This window comes from Eptesicus fuscus, chromosome 16, assembly GCF_027574615.1.
Source record: "Eptesicus fuscus isolate TK198812 chromosome 16, DD_ASM_mEF_20220401, whole genome shotgun sequence".
NCBI lineage: Eukaryota > Metazoa > Chordata > Mammalia > Chiroptera > Vespertilionidae > Eptesicus > Eptesicus fuscus.
The window spans coordinates 44968583-44994950 of NC_072488.1; the positions used below are offsets into that span (position 1 = coordinate 44968583).

The 26368-nt window shown below is 40.1% G+C and overlaps 1 protein-coding gene across 3 annotated transcripts in view; it reads left to right on the forward strand.

Moving 5' to 3' along the window:
• The first annotated feature begins 2102 nt into the window (after positions 1 to 2102).
• The window catches only part of DGUOK (deoxyguanosine kinase), a 35625-nt gene continuing 11359 nt past the window's right edge, over positions 2103 to 26368 (forward strand). For 2 of the 3 annotated variants that reach the window (XM_008147434.3, XM_054727968.1), the window contains exons 1-3: positions 2103 to 2286; positions 12822 to 12934; positions 23509 to 23696. In XM_008147434.3, the coding sequence (XP_008145656.2) occupies positions 2145 to 2286; positions 12822 to 12934; positions 23509 to 23696 (443 nt within the window). In that variant the 5' untranslated portion in view covers positions 2103 to 2144. The remainder of the gene's footprint in view (positions 2287 to 12821; positions 12935 to 23508; positions 23697 to 26368) is intronic. The other variant, XM_028154373.2, reaches the window with a different exon arrangement.

The window sequence follows — 26368 nt, forward strand, 5'->3', positions numbered from 1 at the left end:
AGTAACAAGGATATATTCAGTTTTGTGAAAATGTTCATTAAACTGTAAACTTACAATATATGCTCTTTTCTTCACTACATACCATACTTCACTAAAGTTTTGTAAAAATAATAACTTTTAGGAGCAGGTTAGTTGCCTGTCTGCAGATAAACCTGCTGACAACTTCCTCATTTAGCCTTCACAGAGACCCCGAGGGCAATGAAGCAGCAAGATCTTGGGGCCCAGAGAACTTCTCAAACATTTTTGGGTGAATATTTTTCTGATCTAAGTTTACATAGACAAAGAAATGTAATTTTATTATTATTATTTTTTTTAATAATCCTCACCTGAGGATATTTTTTAAAATTGATTTTTAGAGAGTGGAAGGGAGGGGGAGAGACAGAGAAAAACATCGATGTGAGAGAGACACATGGATTGGTTGTCTCCTGCACATGCCCCGACCAGGGCCAGGGAATCCAGCCTGCATTGAGCCTGCAACCAAGGTACATGCCCTTGACTGGAATAGAACCTGGAGCGTACTTCCCAGCTTCACCAACTTGAGTTAGCATAGTCCAGTACATCATGATATCCTTGATGTAGAAAGAATGTAACTGACCAGATGTCCAAGCAGAAGAAGAAAGTCAGGGTCACATTGGAATCTCCATATGGGGATTTGTGTGTATTTATTTCCCCATTTTTAATGGCTGCATAGGCATTTTTGTAACATGAGTCAAAATGTTACAAAACATTTTGGGACCCTTCAATCCATAGGCCAACGCTCTATCCACTGAGCAAAACTGGCCAGGGCAAGTAATATTTTTACACAGAGGTGGCTGTGGGAGTGGAGATGAAACAGACTTTAGCTGTTCCAATATTCATTAGTACTCCACCCAGGTTATCCTAAAATAAATGTACAATCTATTTTTAAAAAATAATGTTTAATATACAAACGTCACTTCAACCATTATATAAACACCAATACAGGAAAAAGGGCTTGTGCTTGCTATACAAACAGCTTCAAGACAGGTGTCCCAGCCATCCCCCCCCTCCCCACCCCCTTGCAAGCAGGTCTCTGCTTCCTAAAAGCTCCCACCTCCAAGAGCGCTGCCCGAATGCGGTTTTGCCTGTTGACTCTTGTGGCTAAAGCGTAGAAGGTGGAAGCACCCCCTGACATGCCATAAATCTGAGGTCGTTGAGACGTTTGGGTGTGGCAGGACAAAGCCAGGCAGGGCCTCACGCAGTGGCAGCAGCTCAGAACTGTCCCCGCTCCTCTGCAAAGCAGTTTTCCATCGGCAGCAGGACTCCACAGTTTTATACACCAGCTTGTTAATCCCTCGGTACCCCGGCTCTTCCTTTTACAAATCCCATTCGGAATCCCCATCACTCTCCACCCCAACCTGCACCTCATCCCCGCTCCCGCAATTGTTCACGCCCACAGAACCCAATCTATCAAGTTTAAACCGGCTCCAGTCACTTCCAAGCCTCCACCCACTTTATCCTAATGGGATTTTTGGCTACCACGCCAGTCGGTTGAGCAAACGTTTACTAGTATTTATTCAAGAGACAAAGTAAGAGGTGGGATGTAGTTGAACTCATTTGTTGATTTATTCCACAAAGTGCCAGTGTTGTGCTGCCGCGTTACAAGGAATGGGAAAAAGTTAATTTGTGTAAATTATTAGATTGCATCATTTTCCTACTTCACACCGTCCAGTTTCATCCCATTTTAGAATAAAAACCAGACAACAAACACCTGGAAAAAAGAAACCTCGTTTAAAATTACAATTTCTTTGATTTGCTTTTTGTTATGAAAATTATTTTTAAGTTACGCAAAAATGCAAAGGCGATGGAATTGTTATGTCTCTTTTAAAGTGTTGTTTTCCAAGGAGCAAATGCAAAGGGGTTAATCACGCCCTTGGTATCAGCTAACTTTCCCGCATCCCAAAACCGAACTTGACTTTCTCACAACGCCTCTCTGCAAACATCGCGAGACGAGAGCGGTCCCTTGGGCCCCACCCTCTTAGTCAGCTCAACCCCGCCCACTTCCTGCCGGGCGCTCTCTGACGTCAGAGGTGCGCTGTTGTGGGTGGACGACAGTACCGGGAGCGGAAGTGCTCTTGGCGGAAGTGCTCTTGGCGGAAGTGCTAGTTGCGGGAATCCTGGGTGGGATGGCCGCAGGCAGGCGCTTTCTAAGGCTGCTGCGTGCCCCCTCCAGTTCCATGGCTCAGAGCCCACTCCAGGGCGTGCCCCCCTCCAAGGGCCTGCACGCGGGGCACGGGCCCCGAAGGCTCTCCATCGAAGGCAACATTGGTAAGGGCCGGAAAGGGGCTGCCAAGCCCTGGCCTCCTCTAAGCAGGTGTCTGAGAGGCTGAGAAAGGGAGCTGGGCCCGGAACCCTTTCCCTACCCCCTCCTCCCCGGGTCAGTGCAGCGAGGCTGCTAGTTCTGAGGACCATTCCCCTCCCAAAATGCACTGCGAATCCATCCCTCTTTGGTTTTTAGGACGTCATTCCTCAATACTCTTCCCACAGGGACATAAAAGCCACGCAGTCTGTTGATAGGACAAGAGTTCAACTAGCTTGTTATGGATAAATCTAAATGGAAGCGACAGCGCGCTTGGTGTAATTTCTTTGTCCTGGGAGAGGGTTGCCAGATTTAGGGGGAGAAAAAAGGATGCTCATTTAAAATAGGATTTCAGATGAGTAATTGCTTAGTGCAGTTGTGTGCCATACAATATTTGGGGCATACACTAAAAATACCATTCATTATTTATCTCTAACTGTACTTTACCTGGCTACTCTACCCTAAGAGAGTTCTTAAACTTAGGGCATTCAGATACCACTTTCACTATTTTTGTCATGTTTCTTTGCTAGTCCCACTATAATGTATTAATGTTTTTCTTAGAAGAAACTCGCTTTTTAAACTTAAAAACATCTATTAAGTTAGGAACTGTTACAAGAACAAATAGAAACCCTGTGTCTTAAATTAAAAAAAGACAATTGAAAAGAGAATGCAAGCAAAACATTTTAATTTAATGTTACTAAATTCTGACTTTATACTTTTACCTGATAAGGTGATGAACTCTAAAAGAGGATTAGCAATGTTGAGGGTCAAAAGACATGCTAGCAGTAAACTAGAATTTCACATTTATTCATTCAACAAATAACCTTTTGAGCCAGATCCACAGGCCAGCACTGTTCTTAGATTGGGAAGGTGACATTTAAGCAAAAAACTGAAGGTGAGGGAGTGATCCATGTGGATAACTGGGAGAGGAATTTTTCAGGCAGAAAGAAGACCAAGTGCAAAGGCCCTGAGATGGAAAATGTATTCAGGGAACAGGAGGGAAGCCATTGTGGCTGGAATGGAGTGAGCAAGAGGGAGAGGGGGCCCATAAGGTTAGAACAGTGGTCAGCAAACTCATTAGTCAACAGAGCGGCAAACCGTGGCTCGCGAGCCCAAGTTTGCCGACCCCTGGGTTAGAAGGTAAGGGATGGCCAGATTGTATATAGGCCTTGCAATCCATGATGGGAAACTATTGGAAGGTTTGATCAGTCAAGTGATATGATCTGACTTAAATTATGAAATGATCACTTTGACAGGCATGTTGAAGGTAGAATGTGTCAGGCAATGTGTCATACTGCAGTGATGAGTTTCAGTGAGTTGGACCGGGTGATGAGAAGTGATTGGATTTTAGTTACATTTTAGGGTAGAGCTAACTAGATTTGTTAAAAGATGTGGAGTGAGATAAAGAGAGGGATCATTAATGACTCCAATCATTTTGGCCTGAGTAACTTGAAAGATGGAGTTCTGAATTTTCTTAAATGGGGGAGAATGGGAAGAACATATTTGGGGCAAGGAGTGGTTTCAAGATTTTGTTTTTAGGCATATTAGTTTGTATATGGTTATTAATATCTATGTGGAGATTTTGAGATGTTGAATAGGCAATTGAATGTATGAGCCCAGAGTTCAGAGTCTCCCTGGACTGGGGTTATAAATGTAGATGGTATTTAAAGCCAGGAGTCTATGTATGTTAATGGAAAGGACTAATCCCTGGGGCAAATGTTAAAGAGATTGAGGAGATGGGAAAGAACTAGCAAAACAGACTGAGAAGGAATGACCACTGAAAAGTCAAAAGAGAATGATATCCTGGAATCCAGCTGAAGAACCTCTTTGGGGGAGAGAAAAATCAACTGTGTAATGCTCTTTAATGGAGCTCTTTGGTGAACTTGAACAACTTTTGGGAGCAACAAGAGTGAAAGTCTGATTGGCATAGGTTCAAGGAGCATAGGAGGTAAGGAATTGGAGACAGTGAGTTAAGCAATGGTCTGGAAGTTTTCCTAGAAAGGGAGGACATGGGTGCTAACTGAAATGGAAAGAGGGTTTGAGACGGTTTTTATTTTTTTGTTTTTGTAAGAGAAATTAGAAATAGTCTCATAGAGAGGGACACAAATGGTGAAACAGAAGAGAGGATAGAAATGCTGATGTTAGTAAGCAAGAAGGAGTGGACTCTATAGACCAAGTAGAGCAAGTTTGGTCTTAACTAGGAGCACAGTTTATTTCTAATAATGGGGATCATGGCAGCTAAATGAGTCCTGATTTGAGTGAGTAAAAGAGAGAAATGTAGAATTTCTGGGCAGCATTAAGGACCCACTTGTACTTAGTTGTCATGAATTTAAAGTGAGACCAGTCACCATGGCTGTGTGTGTTTCTCCGGTCAAATCAGAAACATTGAGAGGAATGAGAAGGGAGGGTCCTGCTTATCTGCCTGATGGTGTACAAAGCTGTTTTGTCTTGTACTTCAAGAAACATGCCCCCAAAGGAAGCTTTAGCCTTAGAGCCCAGAGAGGTACAAAGTACTTCACAAAGTAAGTACTTTGCACAGGCCATCAGGTTAGGTGTGAGCTGCCTTTCCCAATTTTCCTGACCTTGGCTTCTTAACCTTTCCAGATTGCTATGCTTCTTCCTTGCTTTTTCATGCCACCAAGGGTCTCTGAATGTCTACTATGAAGATAGACTCATGTGTGATACAGCTCCTGTCCTGTAAGGAGCTCACAGCCAAGTGGAAGAAGCAGACTTTTAAACATGATTTATATACCATGTGATGAGTGCCATGTTTGGGCATGGAAACTTGGAATCTCTGGGGTAAGAATTCCCAAGGGGGAGAAGAGGAAAGAGTGTTCAGCCACAGGAAGTAACATTTGCTAAAGCAAAGCCTGAAGAAACATGCAGTTTTAATAACAGGGAAGTAGCTGGATGTGCCTGGAGTCTAAAGGGCCTGTGAGAGGATGGCAGAACAAGAGGTTGGAAGGGTAGGATTTGCCAGATTTTTGAACAGCCTGTGGTCCATGCTACGAGTTTCTCCTTTAGGCAGTGAGAGGCTACTGAAGACTTGAAGCTAGTATGTGTCAAGACCAGATTAATTTAAAAAAGAAATTTGGCTAGAAAGAGCAAATAGGAAGTAAGGCACATTTTTTGCATGTCTTGTTTGCTGCAGTACCCACAATGCCTTGCAGCCAGTTGAATGGATAAATGGAAACAGTTTGGAGAAGATAAATTTTATGGCTACCATAGTAGTTGGAGGGAGGAAAGATGTAGGCCTGCACAGAAGGAATGGAGGGACAGAGAAGAAGTGATGGTTTGAGAGAGATTTTGGAAGTAGGATTGATAGGACTTGGTGGCCACTTGGAGGTGAGAGATAAGGAGGCATAGAAGATGACAATGCGGTTTTATAATTTGGACACTGACTGAAAACTGAGGATGGGAAGAAAGGAAGAAGAAGTCTGAGGAGATAAGAGAGATGTCTTTTATATGAGATACCTCTGAGACATACAGAGATAGGTGTTCCGAGGTAGATTAGAATATGTGCCTGGAGTCAAGATTGAGAGATGGGAGCTGAGATTTCATATATGGAGGTTGTTGACTTGGGGAGTTGTTGAAGCCTTGGTAGTGAATGCAGTTGCCCAAGGAAAGTGAATAATGAGAAGTTGATTAGGGTTCTTTAATCCGGCTCTCCCTGGTTATGTCTCCCATTATTCTCCATCACCCCACACTGATGACTCTCTCCAGACAGAATTAGTCACTGCCTCCTCTGTGTGCTTTCAAAACATTTTGTACCCACAACTGCTGTAGCACTTGAGTTCTGTTGAGATTGTTTGCTCATTCAACATCTTCCCTGGGTTGGCACTTAGTGTCTTATTCATCTTTGTGTCACGAGCACCTAATCCCCTGCCTCACCCATTGTACTCATTCAGTGTTTACCAGATGCTTGAATCCTATGCTGTGATACCCACACGGAAGTTAGTCATTGGTACCCACAAAGGAAGTATTTTAAACTGCTAATATAATAAAATCAAATAATTTTTGGTTCTTTATCACAGGTGACATCTTTAAACAAATCAGAAAAAAAGTACCCATTCAGGAAACCTGAACAGGGCAAGGTGAACTCCTGTCCTAATTGAAGTTAGATCTCTTTAGAGTGGCTTTTCTTACAGTCCTACTGCTTTAAGTCTTGTTATTCTGATCCTGCAGGTGTAGACAGCAGCATATGTAGAGGAAATAAATAAGTAAAGTAACAACTAATGGCATCTAGTTTGAGTTGTGAAGCCATATGCCATGTGTGATTGAAAGTGAAAAGCTTAGGCCCTGTCTGGGTGGATCAGTTGGTTAGAGCATTGTCCCATACACTGAAAGGTTGCAGGCTCGATTCCTAGGCAGGGTGTGTACAGCAAACCAATATTTGTCTGTCTGTATCTCCCTCCATTCTTCTCTCTCTAAAAAATCAATAAAAACATGTCCTCAGGTGAAAATTTAAAAAGAAAAGAAAGTAAAAAGCTTGATACTTCGAATCTCTTAAAAAATAAATTACCTAGCCTATTTATTAATTTTTATTTTATTATTTTTAATCCTCACTTGAGGGTATTTTTCCATTGATTTTTAGAGAGAGTGGAAGAGAGAAGGAAATACAGAGGGAAATATTGATCTGAGAAAAATACACCGATTGGTTGCCTCCTTCACGCGCCCTGACCAGGGCCCTGGCCGGGGAAGAGCCTGCAACCAAGGTATGTGCCCTTGACTGGAGTCAGACTCGGAACCCTTTGGTCTGCAGGCTGATGCTCTATCCACTGAGCCAAACTGGCTAGGGCTAGCCTATCTTTTTAAATATACTCATCACTAAAGTGATATATTGAATATATCAGTTATTTTATGACTACAAACCTAAAGTGAAGAAAGGAGTGCTATTTGAAATTCGTGAGTCATCTCAGACTATTCTTACTTTGGTTTTAAAGACCCTACCAGAAAAGAGGAAAGTGTTTTATACTTTTGCAGTCTAGAGACTTGAACATAAAGCTTTCCTAATAACATGTTTCCTCTGGCATTCAAGATTAGTGATTTAAGATCACCAATATGCACCTTTAACTTTTTGCTGTAGTTAATCCTCACCTAAGGATATTTTTTTTCTGTTGATTTTTAGAGATAATGGAAGGGAGGAAGGAAAAGGAAGAGAGAAAAACATTGATGTGAGAGAGACATTGATTGGTTGCCTCCCATGTGTATCCTGACCCGGCAGGGATCGAACCTGCAACCCATGTCCATGCCCTTGACTGGGAATCGAACCTGAGACGTTTCAGTGTGGGCCAGTGCTCTAACCATTGAGCAACACCGGCCAGGGTGCATCTTTAACTTTTATTGAGTATAAACAATTGGGCAAAGAATCATAGGGGGAAATAAGACCTATTTATTCCAAACATTGTAAATTGGAGTCTGTTTCATATGATTCACTTCATTCCATCCATCCATCTCCCTTCTTTGTACCTGGCTAGATACTCAGGATGTAAATAAAGGTAATAGGTGAGTGTGTGTCTTCAAAAAGTGAGCTGGTTGGAGAGAGTGATGAGTCACAAATAATTACAGTGTAATACCTTGGTAAACCAGAGCAGGTAGTAATTAACTCTGCCTAGAGGTGAAGGAGCTGGAGAAGTTTAAGGAGAAGGCAGCAGTGAAAGGATGAATCAACTAGTGGGCAGAGGGCGTGCGGGGGAGGACATTTCAGATCAGTGAAGTTCTCAGGCAGAATGGAAGATTTTGGGTTGTACTTTGAAAGCTGTGAGGAACTTTATTTTTTGGTAAACATAGTTTACCACGAAAATAAAAGGAATCAGGGCAAAAATGTACTAAATTTCTTTTAAGCCTGCTGAGTGGTTTTTTAAAAATTTCCCCAGAATGCCTATAGGCTCGGAGCCTATGTAGTGATCCTGGATAAAGTTCCTTAACAGCAGGGTCTCAGCCTAGGTTATCATTTAGTTATAGTACCTGCCTCTTAGTAGCTACACCTCTTGGTTGAATGACTGAGTAAATAAATGCAGCATCAAATGAAGTTCCTGAAATAAAGGCTTTAATTGTCTTTGAAGAATTTTTGTTTAAAGATAGACGGTTTTATATTTACTGCCATTGTTTGCTTTTTGGTAGAAAGTCTTAAAATGGATTTTTTGCCATGTTTTTCATTTTGTTTTGGAGAAGAAAATGCTTGGAGAAAGAGTCTCCCATGAAATACAACTGTATGAAATTTAAAATAACATACTATTTCGGACATTACATCAGATACTATCTTACTACTAGATTTTAGCATAATGTAGTTATAGCAGGCAATGTAGTTTATAGAAAAATTTGTGTGAGGAAAATAACCATTGACTTAGGAATAAGTTGAACATAAACAATAGAACTCTGGTCCAGCTTGTGAAATGACAATCCTGGTGTCAATAAAAATCAACATGTTGAAGTAATATACTCTTAAGAAAATAGCTCCCACCCCTTTTCAAGTCATGGCACATATAATAAAGTACAAGGATATCCAAGGCCCCCAGGAAAGGTTTGATACTGAGATCTGATACCTCCCAAATTTAATATTAAAATATTTTGAAAAGTAACAGTTAAGCTGGGATATAACTAAATTATGATAATGATATCATAAGAGGCTGATGCTCTGCATAGAGACCAAGCAAAGAAAGGAATTTGTCAGTTTGTCCAGTGCTGATGAAGTGGCTTTCAGTAGACATGAGTGTTGTGGTCACTAGGAGAAGGGCAGTGTAGCAGTGGAGAGCCAGCCAGTACCCCTGGGAAGCCCCTGGGAACACTTTAAAACATTTATCTTAAAAAAAAAAAAATCAAAACCCAAGCAGGAAGAAGAAACTCTTAGTGTCAGGTATCACAGCACTAAAAATGATTATGCTGTGTCTGGTTTTAATATAAACATATAACTTTTAATTATTTTTTAAAATTAATTATCCCATATCTGTGGGTGGTGCCTAGCACAGCGAGTTCCATTGTAATGCAGGTTAAGAACTAGTGCCCTGTGGTAATTGACCCAGGTTCTCCAAGCCCTATAGCAACATGGATGGCACAACTCTTAGGACCTGTCTTTCTTTGCCAAAGCCAGCTTCTGATTACTAAATTGGCTTTCCAGAAGCTTTGGAATGGAGAGTAGAGTGCAGGGTGGAGGTGTTGCCCTGGTGTGATTGTGCCAGTAATTGGAACTGTGTATTTCCCATTACATCTAATTTGTTGACATTCCGGGTTTTGTGTGTTTAAATGGCATGAGTCGGTTTCTGAGAGTCCTGACTGCTTTTATTTATTTATTTATTTATTTTCTTTGTGTCTGACTGCTTTTAAATGAACTAATAGTGTCTGATTTGGGAGGTAAAGTTAGCACTCCCTAACCTGTAGGGCTCTTTCTTTCCATATGCAGCAGTTTCTTACATAATTGTTTTTAACTTGAAAAATTTTTAAATAATTCTAACAGTCACTCAGTGTCACCCAGCTAATAAGTACCTTCATCTTTCATATTAATTAACATAGCTTTTCAGCTGAATAGCAGAAACCATGTTTCAGATTTAATCAACAACTTGCAATCTAAATGTTGATCATCTTTGCCAGATATTTTAAAATAGGAGCTACTCGGGGCAGGCAATTATCTGATAATATCAAACTCAACCAATTTGTAATTCCTGCCCCTCTTAGGTGCTCCATGGCAAGCACAGAAGGTTTTATTTAGTAGTCTAGTATGTAGTTTCGGAATCTACATATTTCTTGTTTGATTCATCTGCCCCAGTATAGTAGGGATTTGGTGTGAGTTAGAGAAGTCCTGAACTTATGGAAGAGGTGGGACCTTAGACTTGGTAAGGGAGAGGATTTAGACACAGGTCTAGAAGAACAGGGGAAGGCATCTATTCACTGACGTGTGGGAAGAGCAGAGGCTGAGTAAATGTGCAGAAGTGGTGACGGGGCTGAGAGAGGAGCATGACTGTACAAAATGCATAGATTCGTGTTGTTTGTTCCTGCCCTGTGTGTTCAGAGAGGAGTTGGGGTGGTGTGCAATAAATGTCACATTGGATGTGTGGGCTCTTCTGCTGAGGCATCTCTTCACTCCTGTCAGTAGCCATGAGTGGCTGATAACATTGACTGGAAGGGCGTCTTCCTCTTTTCTCTGGGTTCCATTTGGGTTTTTTCTAAGGGTAGAACTCACGAGAAAAATCAACTTCAGTAGAGGAGATTGAGTTCCAAAAGCACTCTTTATGTTTTATTTTTTATTTTTAACCAATGTGGGTTTTAGAGGGAGCTAAAATTAATAATGTTTTAAGTGTTTTATTCATTCAGTCAGCTCATTAGGCGAGGCTTTGGTTCCTGCCCTGGAGGAGCCCCATCTTCTACCTGGAGAAATGCAATTACAACGTCAGTAATGGAGTCTTACCCAGCATGCCAGGGCAAGCACAAAGGAGGATTAGCTAATTCAGTTTAGGGGAGTCAGGGCTGGAAAGGCTTCACACAGGAGTTAAATCTAAGCAGATTCTTGCAGATTGAGTTGGAGTTAGGCAGCTGAGGAGAGAAGTGTACCAGGAAATGGGGAAGCATGTGCATAGTCACATTTGCCGAGCACATGGCATGATTGGAGTAGTAAGGAGTTTGGTCCAGAGGGAGCTCAGGATGGCTAAAGGGAAGCTGAGGCCAGGGAGATGTATGCAGGGGCTATTTCATGATGTGTCTCATAGGCCATGCTGTGGGGTTGGGTTTTGTCATGAAGGCACTATGGAGCTGTCAGAGAGTTTTAAGCAATGTTATTCTGTGTTCACTGTGGCTACAGTATGAATGATGGACTGAAGAGGGCAAAGCCCGAGGTGGAGAGGCAAGAAATGTTGAGAGCCTGATCTTGAGCGGGAGATGGGGGAAATTAAAAAGGCAGGTACAAAAGCACTTGGTGGCCCTTTGAGGTTGGGCAGAGGAAGTTCTGACAGTGAGTGGATGGTGCTGCCATACCTTGAGGTGTGGAATAGGAAAGAAGTCAGTTTGGTGGTGAAGATAATGAGTTCATTTAGGTAACAGATTGACTTTGAGGTGTTTGTGGGCCATCCAAGTAAAGATGTCTGGAGGGCTCTTAGTGAAGTCTGGAGCTCAGCAAGGTGTAGGCCAGATGTTGGTGTAAATGGGAAAAGATTTGAATGTTGTGGTACTAGGTTGATTTAATCTCGGAGGTATTTCTCAAAGCATCTGCTACTTTCTACGCCTCTCCCATCACCTTGGTTCAAGCTACTGTTGCCTTCTAACTGGTCTGCCTACTTTCATATCTGTCCATTCTTACACAGCTGGCAGAGTGATCTTTTAAAAATGAGTCGGAAATTTGACATTTCCCTGCTTAAAACCCATCATCACTGACTTCCCATTGTATTTAGAATAGATTCAAATTTCTTACAATGGCTCCAGGCCCTACATGACCTCGCCCCAGCCTGCCTTTCTGCCTCTCCACACACATATCTTGAATCACACTTCTCCCTCACTTAATCATACCATAGCTGCACTGGCTTCTTCAAGGTCACATATAGACTTCTCTTCTGTTTTACTGTACGCCTAGTTCTTTCTCTTTTCCCATGCTGCTCTCTGCTTAGGTTACCGATCCTCTACCCTTGTTCTGGCTAACTCCTTATCTTTCAGGTTTTACCTCAGATGCTTTTCAGAGCCTTCCCTGACCTCCTGAGCTATATTGGAGCCATCCTGCATTTTTCTTATCTAGCACTTAACACACTTTGTTATTAGTTCCTTGAGTGTTTGTTTAATATCTGTCTCCATACAAGTTCTATGAGGGCAAAGTCCATCCTGTGTTTACCATTATACCCGCAGTGTCAGACAGTCCTGAGCATTCGTCAGATTTGTTGAATGAATAAGGGTCATAAATTATTCTGGAAATTTTGACACTTGCACAGAATAAATAGGACTGTGATTGAAGCTTTATTACAGCTGATTTCATCAGCTTTTGACAGTCTATTACATTTTTAACTCTCATTAAGTACTCTTTGCTTCTGGGAGGTTGGGACAGTAAAACTTCAAATCAAATGTTAGGGGTATTTTTCCTCCCTGTTGCCTGCATTCATTATGGTGACTCTGGCCCTCGCCGGTTTGGCTCAGTGGATAGAGCATTGGCCTGCAGACCAAAGGTTCCCAGGTTCGATTCCGGTCAAGGGCACATACCATGTACCTTGGTTGCAGGCTCCTCCCTGGCCTGGGCCTAGGGCCCGTGCAGGAGGTAACCAATTGATCTGTTTCTCTCTGTCTTTCCCTCTCTCTTCCCCTCTCCCTAAAAATCAATGGAAAAATATCCTCAGGTGGGGATTAACAAAAACAAAACATTGTGGTGACTCTGGTTAGGGTGGCCTTGACCCATTGTCAGTCTGACAGTCTGCTGTTGAGTTTTGAAATTAGAAAAACTGGCAATGGTTCCCTTAAATTGGGCAGAATTTAATAGCCGCCTTTTCCTTCAGCCCTGGTTTGGGAAGTGTCCCAATACATGCTGTTTGCATTGCAGCTGTGGGAAAGTCCACCTTTGTGAAGTTACTCACGAAAAGGTACCCAGAGTGGCACGTAGCTACAGAACCTGTAGCATCATGGCAGAATGTCCAGGCAGCTGGCCCGCAAAAAGTAAGTTTTCAGTTGTTCGTAGTTGGCAGGCATGGGTGAGTAAACTAATCACAATAATCTAATTTGCTTTGCGTAGGTGAAGTAGCCCAGTTTGAGTCTCTTTTTAAAAATATCTTCCTTTCAGAAAGCAGACCACGTATACCAGAGAGGATATGACTTGTTTGAATATGTTTAGCTTTGATTTTTGTGGTTTTTACATGTCTGCATAAGTGACTGCTTCTGTTCTGTGTGGTTTCCCAAAGCATGTCCAGCTATTCTGGCTTTGAAGATTAATTTTGTCATTCCTACCCTTAAATATATTACTGAAGCTGACCATCAGGATTAATAGTTAATTATAGTGATTTTAACTTAATTATGAAGTCTTAAAAATTGGAAAGGACCTTAGAGAGCACCTTGACACTCTTTGAATCAATGCAGCTATAACTAACATTTATAACTCACATACCGTGTACCAGGAGCTATATTATGTTATGCCAAGCACTGTACGTTTCATTTATGCCTCATGGCTTAGGCATTTGTATTAGGTCTACTGCTTTCGGAAAAGCTATAACGTTGGTTTCAACACCAGCCACATCAGTGTGAGTAAGGAAATAGCAGTTTGGACATGAACCTTAGAGGTAGCGGGGGCGTGGCGGCACCATGCTTCAGTGGCCACAGACCCCTGCAGCCAATGGGAACATTCACTGAGTGGCTCATTCTGGTGTTTAACAACTGTTAGAAAGTTCTTGTATGAACCACTTTGCATACCTGTGACTCTGAGTCATTGGTTCAAGTTCTGCCTCTTAAGTCCTTTTAACTTTTCTACTTGGCAACCCTTCATATAGTTGAAGGCAATGATTTGTCTGCTCTTTCTCCCCTTCAATTCTTGTCTCTTTCAAGCCAAACACCATTTTCTTCCAGACTATTCCTCATTCTGAAGTAACTTTGTCTAGGTGATGAGCTCCAGTTTGTTAGTTTTCCACCTAGAATTTACTAACAGTGGTACTCAGAGCTGAACAGGACATTCTGGATATAATCTAAATCAGTGGTTCTCAACCTTTCTAATGCCGAGACCCTTTAATACAGTTCCTCATGTTGTGGTGACCCCCAACCATAACATTATTTTCGTTGCTACTTCATAACTGTAATTTTGCTACTGTTATGTAAATCGTAATGTAAATATCTGTGTTTTCCGATGGTCTTAGGCTCTACAGCAGCGGTTTTCAACCTGTGGGTCACGACCCACAGGTTGAGAACCGCTAGCAGGGTCGCCTAAGACCATCGGAAAACACAGATATTTACATTACGATTCATAACAGTAGCAAAATTACAGTTATGAAGTAGCAACGAAAATAATGTTATGGTTGGGGTCGCGGAGTTAGAAAGGTTGAGAACCACTGAAAATGGTCTACAATATCATAGAACTTGTTCTGGGTGCCATTATTCCCACTCAGGATTGTGTTACCTTTTTTAGCCTGGCACATCATGCATAATGAGAATATTTGTTTTTTAAATTGTCTTTTTGTGTTGTGTGTGTATTTGTGTGTTTGTGAAATTAACTGCCATTTAGAAAATAAATTACGTATCTTTTTCTGAGTATGCCACAGGTCGCCTATTGTGGGATTTAAAAATATGTCCACACATTGTTTGATACTCTTCCCTTCAAGACATGAATCTTAACTCCCTCCTTTAGTGTGGACTAGACTTAATAACTTGCTTCTAAAGACTAGAATGTAGCATAATAACAGTATGATTTCTGCAGTAGGCCATAAGAGACATTGTATCTTTAGTCTTGTTCTCTCTTAATCACTTTTGGCTCTGGGGATGCATCCCCTCTTGTGAAGAGGCCCACACAGCAAAGAACTGAATCCTGACAACAGCTTTACTGAGTGAACCTTCTTGGAAGTAGATCCTTCAGCCCTAGTCAGGTCTTCAGATGACTGTAGCCTCAGCCAGCATCCCAATCTAAACCTCATGAGGAACTCTGAGGAAGAACCACCCAGCTAAGCTGGCTCCCAAATTCCTTGCCCACAGAAACTGAGATAATGAATGTTTTTGTTTAAGCCACCAAATTTTGGCATAATTTGTTATGCAGCAATAGATAACTAACACTCCCATAATGCCATTATCCAGAGGTAAAATTAACATTTTGTCCTTTTAGATCTTTTCTTACAGAGAAAATGCATATATTTACATATACTTATATAAATACTGGAGGCCTAGTGCATGGATTCATGCACTGGCCGAGTCCCTCAGCCTGGCCTGTGGGGATCGGGCCAAAACCAGCTCTCTGACATTCCCCGAGGGGTCCTGGATTGCGAGAGGGTGGTTCTTGGGTGACGCACTCCAGAATCAGACTCCCTCCTCTCTGGTTCCAGGTGTGACACCCAAGAACCGCAGCTGCCACGTCACCACAGCTTGGCAGCTCCAGGGTTGAGCATCTGGCCCCTGGTGGTCAGTGCGCGTCATAGTTACTGACCAGTTGGCCGGTTGCTTAGGCTTTTATATATATAGATATAAAACATATGCATTTACTCGTTTTAAACAAAAATTGTGATTGTCACCTTCACATCACTATATACAAGGTCTTCCTTTCATGGTAATATCATTTTAATGGTGGCATATACTGCAGTAATATATTCTATTATTTACTTATCTGGTCTTTTTTTAATATTTAATTTTCTTATTCCTCACTATTATAAGTGTTACAGAGATGAATAGCCTTGTAGCTACATCTTTATTCTTTTTAATAGCTAAATTTTTGTGCCTCCTTGTATTTTCTTAGGATAATCTAGAACTGGAATTTTGATATACAAAAATTATGCAATTTGTTGATACTTTTGTTATAATTTCCAGTCGAAAAAGTTGTATCAATTTCCTTATGCTTTCTGCAACACTGGATATTATTCTTTTTCATCTTTGCTAATGAGCATGGCATTAAAACGGTGTGTTGTTTTATCTTACATTTCTTTGATTATGAATGAACTAAACATCTTTTTATGTTTATCAGCTGTTCTTTAGTGAATTCCCTATTCAAGCCTCTTTGGTTTTTTTTTTTTTTCTTGTTTTTTTTTTTTTCCCTTATCGAGATCTTTACAGTTTTGTAATGGCTTTCCTAAGAACTTATATCATATGTTAAGTATCTTAATTGTTGTATACTGCTACTTTCCCTAGTTTGACATTTTTAAAATCTTTATATATGATGTATTTTGCCGTTTAATACTTGTTTTTATGTACTCAAATCTGTCTTTTTCTTCATAGTTGCTGCCTTTGATGTTAAAGTTTAAAAAGAACTCTCACAGATCAAGATTATAACAAATGCACTTATATTTCTTACTCTTGCTTTTTTGGTTTTACTCTTTATGTTTATTTTTAAAGTTATAGGGGTCTAGGGAGTGCCCTTCTACTTGCTACATGGGATGCTGCCTGATTCATGATTGCTAATAAAGCCAGTTAGATCTTCAAAAAACAAAAACAAAAATTATAGGAATCTAATTTTCTCCAAATAGAATTTACTTGTCCCAGTAAATTTTCTCCAAATAGAATTTACATATCCTTGTTTAGTTTATGCCTAAGTGGTTATACATTTTGTTGTTATTGTAACTGGGATCTGTTTTCCCATCATCTTTTTTAACCCATTTATTGCTTTTTTATTTATTATTTTAATTAATTAAATTTATTGGGGTTACATTGGTTAATAAGATCATACAGGTTTCAAGTGTACATGTCTGTGATACATGATCTATATATTGCATTATGTGCCCACCACCCAAAGTAAGATAATCTTTATCACCATATATTTGGCTCCCTTTACACTACTCCTGCACCCCCCATTCCCTCTGGTAACCACCATACTGTTGTCTGTGTCTATGAGTTTTATATTCCACATATGAGTAAACTCATATGCCTCTTAGCTTTTTCTGACTGACATTTCACTTAGCATAATATTCTCAAGGTCCATCCATGTTTTCGCAAATGGCAGTATTTCATCTTATGGCTGAGTAGTATTCCATTGTATACATGCACCATATCTTCTTTATCCAGTCATCTATTGAAGGACACTCGGTGGTTTCCATGTCTTGGCCACCATGAATAATGCTGCAATGAGGTGCATATATCTTTGCAAATAAATGTTTTGAAATAGTTTGATATAGTCCTATTCATTTATTTTTGCCTTTACTTCCCTTGCATTTGGGGTCAAATTCAAAAAATCTCCTCTAAGATCAAGGTCCATAAGTTTAGTGCCTATGTTTTCTTCTATGTAATTTATTGTTTCAGATCTTATATTTAGGTCTTTTATGAATTTTGAATTAATTTTTGTACATGGGGACAAACTGTAGTCTATATTCATTCTTTTGCTTGTGGCTTTCTCATTTTTCCAGTACCATTTATTAATGAGGCTTTCTTTCCTCCTTTATAACAATTTGCACCAATGAACTAAACATCTTTTTATGTTTATTGGCCATTTATTAGTATTCTCTAGGAATTCCCTATTCTAAACTCTTGGGGTTTTTTTCTTTATCAAGATCTTTACATTTTTGTAATGGCTTCTTTGTCAAAAATTATTTGCCCATATACATGTGGTTTTATTTCTGCTGCATTCCTATATACTAACATTGAAATTTCAGAAAAGAAATGAAAACAACAATTTCTTTTGCAATTGCAACAAAAAGAATAAAATGCCCAGGAATAAAATTAACAAAAAATATGAAGGACCTATAGTATACTGAAAACTACTAAGCAATATTAAAAGAGATCAAAAAAGACACAATGAAATAGAAAGATATTCCATGTTCATGGATTAGAAGAATCAACATACTGGTAACCACCATACTATTGTATTGAGATTTTCAAATTTAATACAGTAAAATTAGTACATGTATTCTTTTATGTATCTAAATTTACTTTTGTATCTAAAACTCTAAAAAGTAATTTTATGTATCTAAAATTACTTTTGTATCTAAAATTCTAATGTATCTAAAATTACTTTTGTCTAATGTTGCTTATTTGAATATTTTTGGGAGGGATAGATTTGATAGATTGTTGTCTATTTGCCTTGTTTTATAAAGACCTAATTAATGGGTTTTATTTTTTAATTCTATGGGGGCTTGTAGTATTGTTTTTGCCTTTAAATTTGTTTCTTTCTCAGTTTCCTGTATTTTTAAAGTTCTTTGGTTTGAATGATTAGTTTGTGTACTTTTCCTTTTTTCTGCTTTAATAATAAAAGCAGTTGCAACTGGAAATATTTTCATCAGATAAACTTTGGCCCTGTCTTCTAGATTTTGACATACACAATTTTAACTGAAATTTCTAGAGTTTATAATTGTAGTTTTGACTTATTTTTTTTTGTCCAAGAATTATTTTAAAAATATTTTACATTTTCTGAGTAGATTTTGTGTGAGCATTCTTTTGCTATTCTAATTTTGTTATGGTTAGAAAATGTGGCTTATATAGTTTCTAATTGAGAGAACTTACTGAGATTTTCTTTTTGGTTTATGTATGATCAGTTTTTATGTATGAGCAATTTTGGTAAATGTGGCAAGAACTTGTATGGAGTTTGATGTGACATATTTTGTAAATTCTAAGATGTCATTGATCATAAGACACATGAATTTAATAACCCTTCTATGGAATACTTAAAATATCTATTAAGTTCAATTTAGTGAACATTGTAAGATTCATCCCAGTTTCAGATATGTGAAAAAAATGATTTCGAGTTTTATTCTCCATGTTCTCATTTTTGGGATCTACTTTTTATATTCTGAGAGAAATATGTTATTTAAAGCTTTGTGCTTTTATTGTGTTTTGTCCATTTCTCATATTTTTAATTGTCTTTGCTCTATATTTATACTGTATATTTGAATGCTTTATCATTCCATGTAAAAAGATTCATGACTTCTTTGTGGAGTCTTTACTGGTTTATTAGTATTTAAAAACTTCTAGCATTTAATGCTTTTTTTCTTTTTTAAATGTTTTTGTTGATTTCTGAGAGAGAAAGGGAGGGAGAGAGAGAGAGAGACAGAGAAACATCAAATGATGAGAGAATTACCAGCTATCCCCTGCACACCCCCTACTGGGGATCGAGCCCACAACTTGGGCATGTGGGAATTGAACCGAAACCGCCTGGTTCATGGATTGACACTCAACCATTGAGCCACACCAGCCGGGCTAATGCTTTTTTCTTAGTACAATTTTGCCACATCTTTCTTTTTATTTTCAACTGCTTGGTGGATTTTTCTGCCCATTTGTCTTTAACCAATTTGTCATCTTAATTTAGGTTTTTCTTGTTTTAGGTGTTTCTTTTATGAACAGGATTTTTAGTTTTTATCCAATCTCAGAGTTTGCCTTTCCTGGGAAATTTTCTCTTTTATTATGATTATGTCTTATTTCTGCCACCTTAGGTTGTGCTTTCACTTCCTTTTTTTTCTTTTTGCTATACTTGAAGTTTTCTTTCATTTTTCTCCCCTTCACTTATATGACAAATTTACTGCTTTTATTCTACCATAAACATTTAAATTTTAAATATATACATGTTTAAACCTACCTATCAATGGTAATGAGGCGTGAAAGAAAAAAAACCTAAACGTCTACTACTTAAAAAAATTTTTTTTTTATTGATTTAAGAGAGAGGAGAGAGATAGAAACATTAATAATGAGAGGTAACCATCGATCGATCGGCTGCTTCCTGCATGTCCCCTACTAGGGACTGAGCCCACAACCTGGGCATGTGCCCTGATGAGCAATCAAACCTTAACCTCCTGGTTCATAGGCCAATGCTCAACCATTGAGCCACCTAGTAGACGCTTAGGCTCTACTACCTTTTTATTACCGTTTTCTCCATGCTCTATCCACCAGGTATATTGAAATCAGCTGAAATTTTAGAGCTCCAGAATGTTTTTACATTGTGAAATTTCTCTTTTAACAGTAGAAATTGGCATTAAACTTTACAACCACATGAAAAATAGTTACTTTATACTTAACTCTGCTCTAGCAGTTGACCATTGACTACTGTTTTCTCATTATCACACCCTCCCATTTCTTAAATCTTTATTTTGATTAATGTTTTAATTGGTTGAAGTATATTTCAGAGAAAGTTTTGTTTTGTTTTTTAAGAAAATATATGTGGGTGAAATAATTTTTTTTTTTTTTAAATATTTTTATTGATTTCAGAGAGGAAGGAGAGGGAGAGAGAGATAGACACATCCATGATGAGAGAGCATCACTGATCGGCTGCTTCCTGCATGCCTACACTGAGGCTTGAACCTGCAACCCAGGCATATGCCCTTGACAGGAATCGAACCTGGGACCTTTCAGTCCGCAGGCAGACGCTCTATCCATTGAGCCAAACCAGCCAGGGCGAAATAATTTTTGAATGATCGTCTAAAAATGTCTTTCTTTTGTTTAGGTTTTTTTGTTTGTTTTTATCAATTGTTGACATTTTGCCAGGATAGGTCCAGGTGTGTGTGTGTGTGTGTGTGTGTGTGTGTGTGCGTGCGTGCATGCAAGCTGTATATCTATATATATAAAAGCCTAAGCGACCATTCAACCGGTAGCTGTGATGTGCACTGACCATCAGGGGACAGATGCTCAACACAGATGTGGAAACATGGAACAGACTGATGAATCTCAGAGGAAAGCGGGGAGGGGGGAGGGTGGGAAGAGATTAACCACAGATCTTCTATGCATACTAGAGGCCCAGTGCACCAGTGGGGTCCCTCGGCCTGGCCTGCAGAGATCGGGCCGAATCCATGCACCAGGCTTCCGACATCCCCCAAGGGGTCCCAGATTGCGAGAGGGCGCAGGGCCTCTAGTATATTTATAAGGTGTCCCAAAAGAATGTGTGCACACTTAACAGCTGATAGCTCAATTGATGTTTCTCTCTTTTCAGATTTAACCCATTGGAATTAATTATTCAAAGTGTATATACAATTTTTTTTGGACACCCCATATATATAAAATCTTTTCTGGTACTCAGTAAATTTCTCTGGTGGAAAATCTTGTGTCTCAGAAAATTTCTTTAGTTTTTTAAAGAAAATTTTTAGGGTAACTGATCAGGTTTTTTCATCTGATCAGTTACTTCTGACTATAACTCCAAGTTGTACCAGGATTTTAAACTTTATTTCTGTTCTTACATACCTAGAGACACAAAGGGTTTCTATTAGACGGTGATTCTCAGTGATGGTGAAATTTGATGTGCAGGAGACACACACCTCATGAGGAATAGTCTTTTCTGTAGGTGATTCTGTTGTTGTTGTTGAGGGTTGAATTTCATCTCTCTGTATTGGGCTCTTGTCACATGAGAAGAAAAATTGTTTCCTTGCTTGGGTAGCTTTGTCTGATCTACATGTACTGTAGAGTTGCAGATCATTTTAGCCCCTGTTTGAAAAGTTATATGATTCCCAATTTAATTAATTGCTTGAGATGAAGCACAGGTGGCATTACATGTTGATGCATCTTTTCAGAGTAAAGAAAGAACAAGAAAAACCAACCCTACCACGATATTGCAATATATACTAGATGTCCTTCTTCTGACCTTCATGCATGCCTTTTCATTTTTCATAATTTTCTGCCCCTCCTCCCCCTTATTTTAGAGAGAATTTCTTGAGCTGATACTCTATATGACATTCAGTCATCAGGTTTACTGCAGTCTTCATTGGGTGTTTTGTTTTGGAAATTGTATTTTTCTCCTCTAAGTCTAAGAATGTTCTTTTCACATTGCTCCTTTTTGTTATTTTTTATGACAGCCTGTTTTTATCAATGTGGCCATCTCTTGAATCTCAATGGGATTCTTCTGTTTTTTCCTGTTCTTGGCAACAGCTGTCTCCTAAGAGGCTGCTTGTCTTGAGCACACAGATTGATCCTCTCCTTTTAAATTGCTGAATATTTTTATATCCAATGATTATTCCTATTTGTTTATATGTTAGAAATGATGTTTGCATTTGTTCTGTAGCTGAAATGTTTCTTTCAGAAATTATATAGGCCTCTGCAGTTTTTTGTTCTGGAACAGTCTCCCTTTGGTGGCCCAAAGCCTGCTGGTGGAATAGACACCTCCCAGTCAGCCTAATACATCTGTCAGCGGAGCGCACCACTCACTCGGTGGGCTTCCATGCCGGCTCAGCTCTGTGCCACACCACAGGCTAGTGACATCAGAGACTCCAGTTGATTCGGATTTGTTCCCCTGCTTCTACCTCCAGCTCTTAGCCAGGGACCGCTTGTCAGGCTGGTGTGTGTTGTGGTTTGGGGGACAGGAAAGACAGGAGATCATTTTATGATTCACTCTGCGCTACATGTATTGCTCCTGCTGAAGCCTTCTGAAGGGCTGGGACCCTTTTTGGAATGTAGGGATGATAATAAGCCAAACTAGACCACTTGTGGTTATCTAACCTTTCCCCCCTCTTGTATCGTTATCTCTACCTGAAATGCTTTCTTCTTAATCTCCATTTCCATCTATGAAAATTCACATATCATTCCACATAGCTTAATGCCACTTCTTCCCCCAGAAACATCCTCAGATTCCTTCCACCATAGTGAGCAGCCCTTCATCACATGTTCTGCCTTATATTCTAGCTCTTTATGTCCTTGCCACCCTCTTTCCTTTTGCATTGTGAGCGCCTTGAGCTTGGGAACCATGTCTTGCTTGCTCCTATATGGAGAAATATTAGAATGAAGAAGTTAGAGGAAGCCAGGTTTGACATCTCATTCAGTACTTACTCACCATGAGACCTTGGACAAGTGGATTTTCTCCTCAGGAAAATGGACATAATAGTATACCTACCTCATGAAGCTATTCTGAAGATTAAATGAGATAACATAGCATAGTAAACATGGAAATAAATCTTAGTTGTGTTTTCTATATTCCTTATAGCACGTAGCTCATGTAATGCCTCATTCACATAGGCCTTCAGTTAATGGTGACTGAGTGAATTCGGATCCAGAATGCTTTGTGCAAAAGTCACTTTTGCCCTGAGTCATGCCAGAGCTCAGGAAATAATCCAGGGCTCCTGAGTGTCCCACACATGCCACCTGCATGTACCGAGTAAGTGGGCCCTTCATAAAGTCTGTGGAATGGAGAGGGAGAAGGAGAGGGAGAGGGAGAGAGAGAGAGAGAGGGGCGGGGGCAGGGGCAGGCAGGCGAGGGGAGAATTCTGTTTGGTTGGTGGTATTTTCAAGTCAAGTCATCACTTGCTTTCTTCTCTGGGTTGAAGTTTTATAAAGAAATAGTCACAAAGGGAGGCAACAAAGTGTTACAATAGAAAACATTGTTTCCAAGTAGAGTTTTAGATGGTTGTTGACTATTAACTCCCCCTCAGACAGACTCCACAAATCCATCAGTCAGTAAGTACTGCTCTAATTCTATGTGTGGTCCTTCCTCTGCTCTTCTCTTGTATATTGAACAGGACATGTCATCTCCCTCTATCAGATTCTTGTCTAATAAAGTAGGAAAATCTCTTCTTTAATTATGTAGCATTGACTAAAGGAAACCTTTGTAATTGCTTCTCGCATTGATTATTAAACCTGCTGGGGGGTGGGGAGAAGGTAAAAAACATGCCTTCTAGGAAATTCTCTCTCTTTTTTCTTTTGTAATTTCTCTCCAGGCCATCAGTACTCCAAATCCCGGAAACTTGCTGGATTTGATGTACCGGGAGCCAGCAAGATGGTCCTACACATTCCAGACATTTTCTTTTATGAGCCGCCTAAAAATACAGCTGGAGCCCTTCCCCGAGAAAGTCTTACGGGCCAAGAAAGGGGTACAGATCTTTGAGAGGTCTGTGTACAGCGACAGGTAAGACCCTGAAACCGCCCCCGTCAGGAGCCCCGCGCTCAGTGCTACATGTTTTCTCCTCTTGCTCAGACTCTGCATCACTCTGGTCATTGAACATTGAACTTTAAAAAATCGTTGTCTTTTTAAAGACAACACTTTATAGATTTGTTCAGACTTACAGTTCCACAGGGCTGTCATATATATCAAGAGAGGAAATTGTATTTTTCATAAACTACATGCACTAAATTTCCCACATTGCCGCTGATTATTTTTCCTATTCTTTTTTGGTACGGAGGCCAGCTGGTAGATACCTAATAAAAACATTGCATGTTAAAAGGCACAGAACAGACAATTAAGAAGCAGTGTGGGAAACAAAAAAAGGAAGCAGTGTGTGCTCTAGGAAACCAGGTGAATCAGTGGTTGGTCATTACTTTGAAGAAGAAAGCAAGCGTAATTAAGAATGTGTGTTTCTAAAATGATGGGAGAGATATATGCATCCTTTTTTTATTCTTCAAGGAAGCATTTCTAAAAAGAAATAGCACAACTGTGAAATTGACATCTGTTTTGGATTTATCCTTCTTTGACCCCTTGTTACGTGACAGGGCTTATAGTGCTGGCCGAGACTATAATGGACGTACACTGCCTATGTCAGGTCACGGGAAGGGCATTGCCCTGACCACCTGAGGGAGTGAGGTGTGGAGTCACTTTTAATGAAGGCCCGTGGGAACTCAGCTCATCTGTTCCAGAGGAGGCAGTCCATCCAGGCTCCAGAATTCCTGGCTGTGCCATGAGACCAGGCTGCGACTTAAGCCATTTGGAAACAAGCGAGGGTGCCTTGATCTAGATACTGCTGTATTGCTTTGTTTTGTTTTGACCTGAGGCTCTGAATGACCTGTGTCCACGTGCAATGGCGGTTTAAACTTGAAAGCATCCTGGTCTATCTTAAGCCCCTTTGAGTTACCAAAATGGAAAATGCTGCAGTGTCATTGTCCAGTCACTTCTGAAGACACTGTTGGTTACCCTTTAATTCCAAGTTAGACAAACTAGTTCTACTTTCCAGAGCTCCGTAAAGCCTCCTGGAGGGAAAAGTAAGGGCATGTTTATTAATATGATGTGATTTGTTTTAATGTTACATAAAATCACACAAGATACATAAAACAAACCCTGTGGGCTACGCATTCCCTCTCTGTGTACGGCAAGGGAGAGCCTACTCTTTATAAAAGCTAAATTTGTGAATTACAAATGGTTGGGCCCTAGATTTTGTGTTTTTTTCACCTGTTGGGTATACTGCTTTCTATTTTCCTCTCCCCTCTCTCAAGCCGTGCCTCCTGAACTCGGAAGATGAGTTGCATAGAACCACCTAGGTCACTTGGAAATGTACTCACCATCATTTCTAGCCCTTTAGTGAGGTAGGCATATGAGAGACCCCTCAGAAATAGAAATACGCTGTTTAAAATAGATCCAGAAACATGGAAGCATGGAACAGACTGTGGAATCTCAGAGGGAAGGCAGGAGTGGGTGAGTGCGTAGGAAGAGATCAACCAAAAAACTTGTATGCACATTTGCCTAACCCATGGCCATAGACAATAGGGTGGTGGAGGCCTGGGGTGGGGGTGGGGGCGGGCAATAAGTGGTCATTGGGGGAAAAAGAGGGACATGTGTAATACTTTCAACAATAAAGATTTTTTAAAAATAAATAAACATCCTAAAAAAGAGAAAGAATTATTTTGTTAAGAAGCTACAAGATCTTACCGTTTACTTGGAAGAGATGAGAATTGATTGCAATATAGGCAGCTACCACATCCTAGATGTCCTCTTCAGAAGGAGCATATTTGAGACGGAAAGGATAACTAATTACACATTCTAGTCCTTATGGTAATTTAGAGCCTTTTCACTCTTAAACATTCATTCATATGTGCATTCACTCAGCACAGGTACATCGAGTGTCGCCTGGGGGCTGCAACAGGAAGCAAAACACAACCCCTCCCTGCCTTCACAGCGACCTTAGTCTGACGGGCGCTCTGAGACTGCACATGTGGTGGCATGTTATGTGTGTTTCAAAGGAGGAACACGGGTTGTTTGGGAGAGTGGATGACGGGGAGGAAGAAATCGGAATCTTTTCTGTTCGAGTTGTGAGAAACAATAGCATGTGGTTTTAGAGCAGGTTCTTAAGTTGACTCTTGGCAGCCCCTCCATTGAGGCCGCAGTAGTCCTCTCCCCTTAGCACTCAGCACCGTCCCCTTCCCCACCCCCCACCCCCCCGCCCTCCCCCTGTCAGCACTGGCTTTGGAAAAATAAACAAGTGCTCATCCTCAGGAATGGGGAGGGCCCTTTTATAGGGCTTATTAACCGAAAATCAGTTTCTCTCTATAGATCTTAATTTCCATGTTACCTGTGAAGAAGCTGAAAAGATTTTTCACAAATTGAGTTATAGAAGTCAGCTCTTTTTACCTTTAGCTCAGCTCTATCTAAAATTCCAGCTTTGTTTTGTTTTGACCTGAGGCTCTGAATGACCTTGGAAGAGTTGACCTCTGGAGCTCTCCAATTGGTTTCTTCATAGACTAGCAAAGAAGTAGTTACAATGATGGTTAAGAAGCCTTGAATACTAGGTGCCATTCACTCCTCTAAGTACTTGTGAGTTTTGTATAATCCTCACAACTCTGCGAGTTAGGTTCTACTGTTCTCTCTTTTTA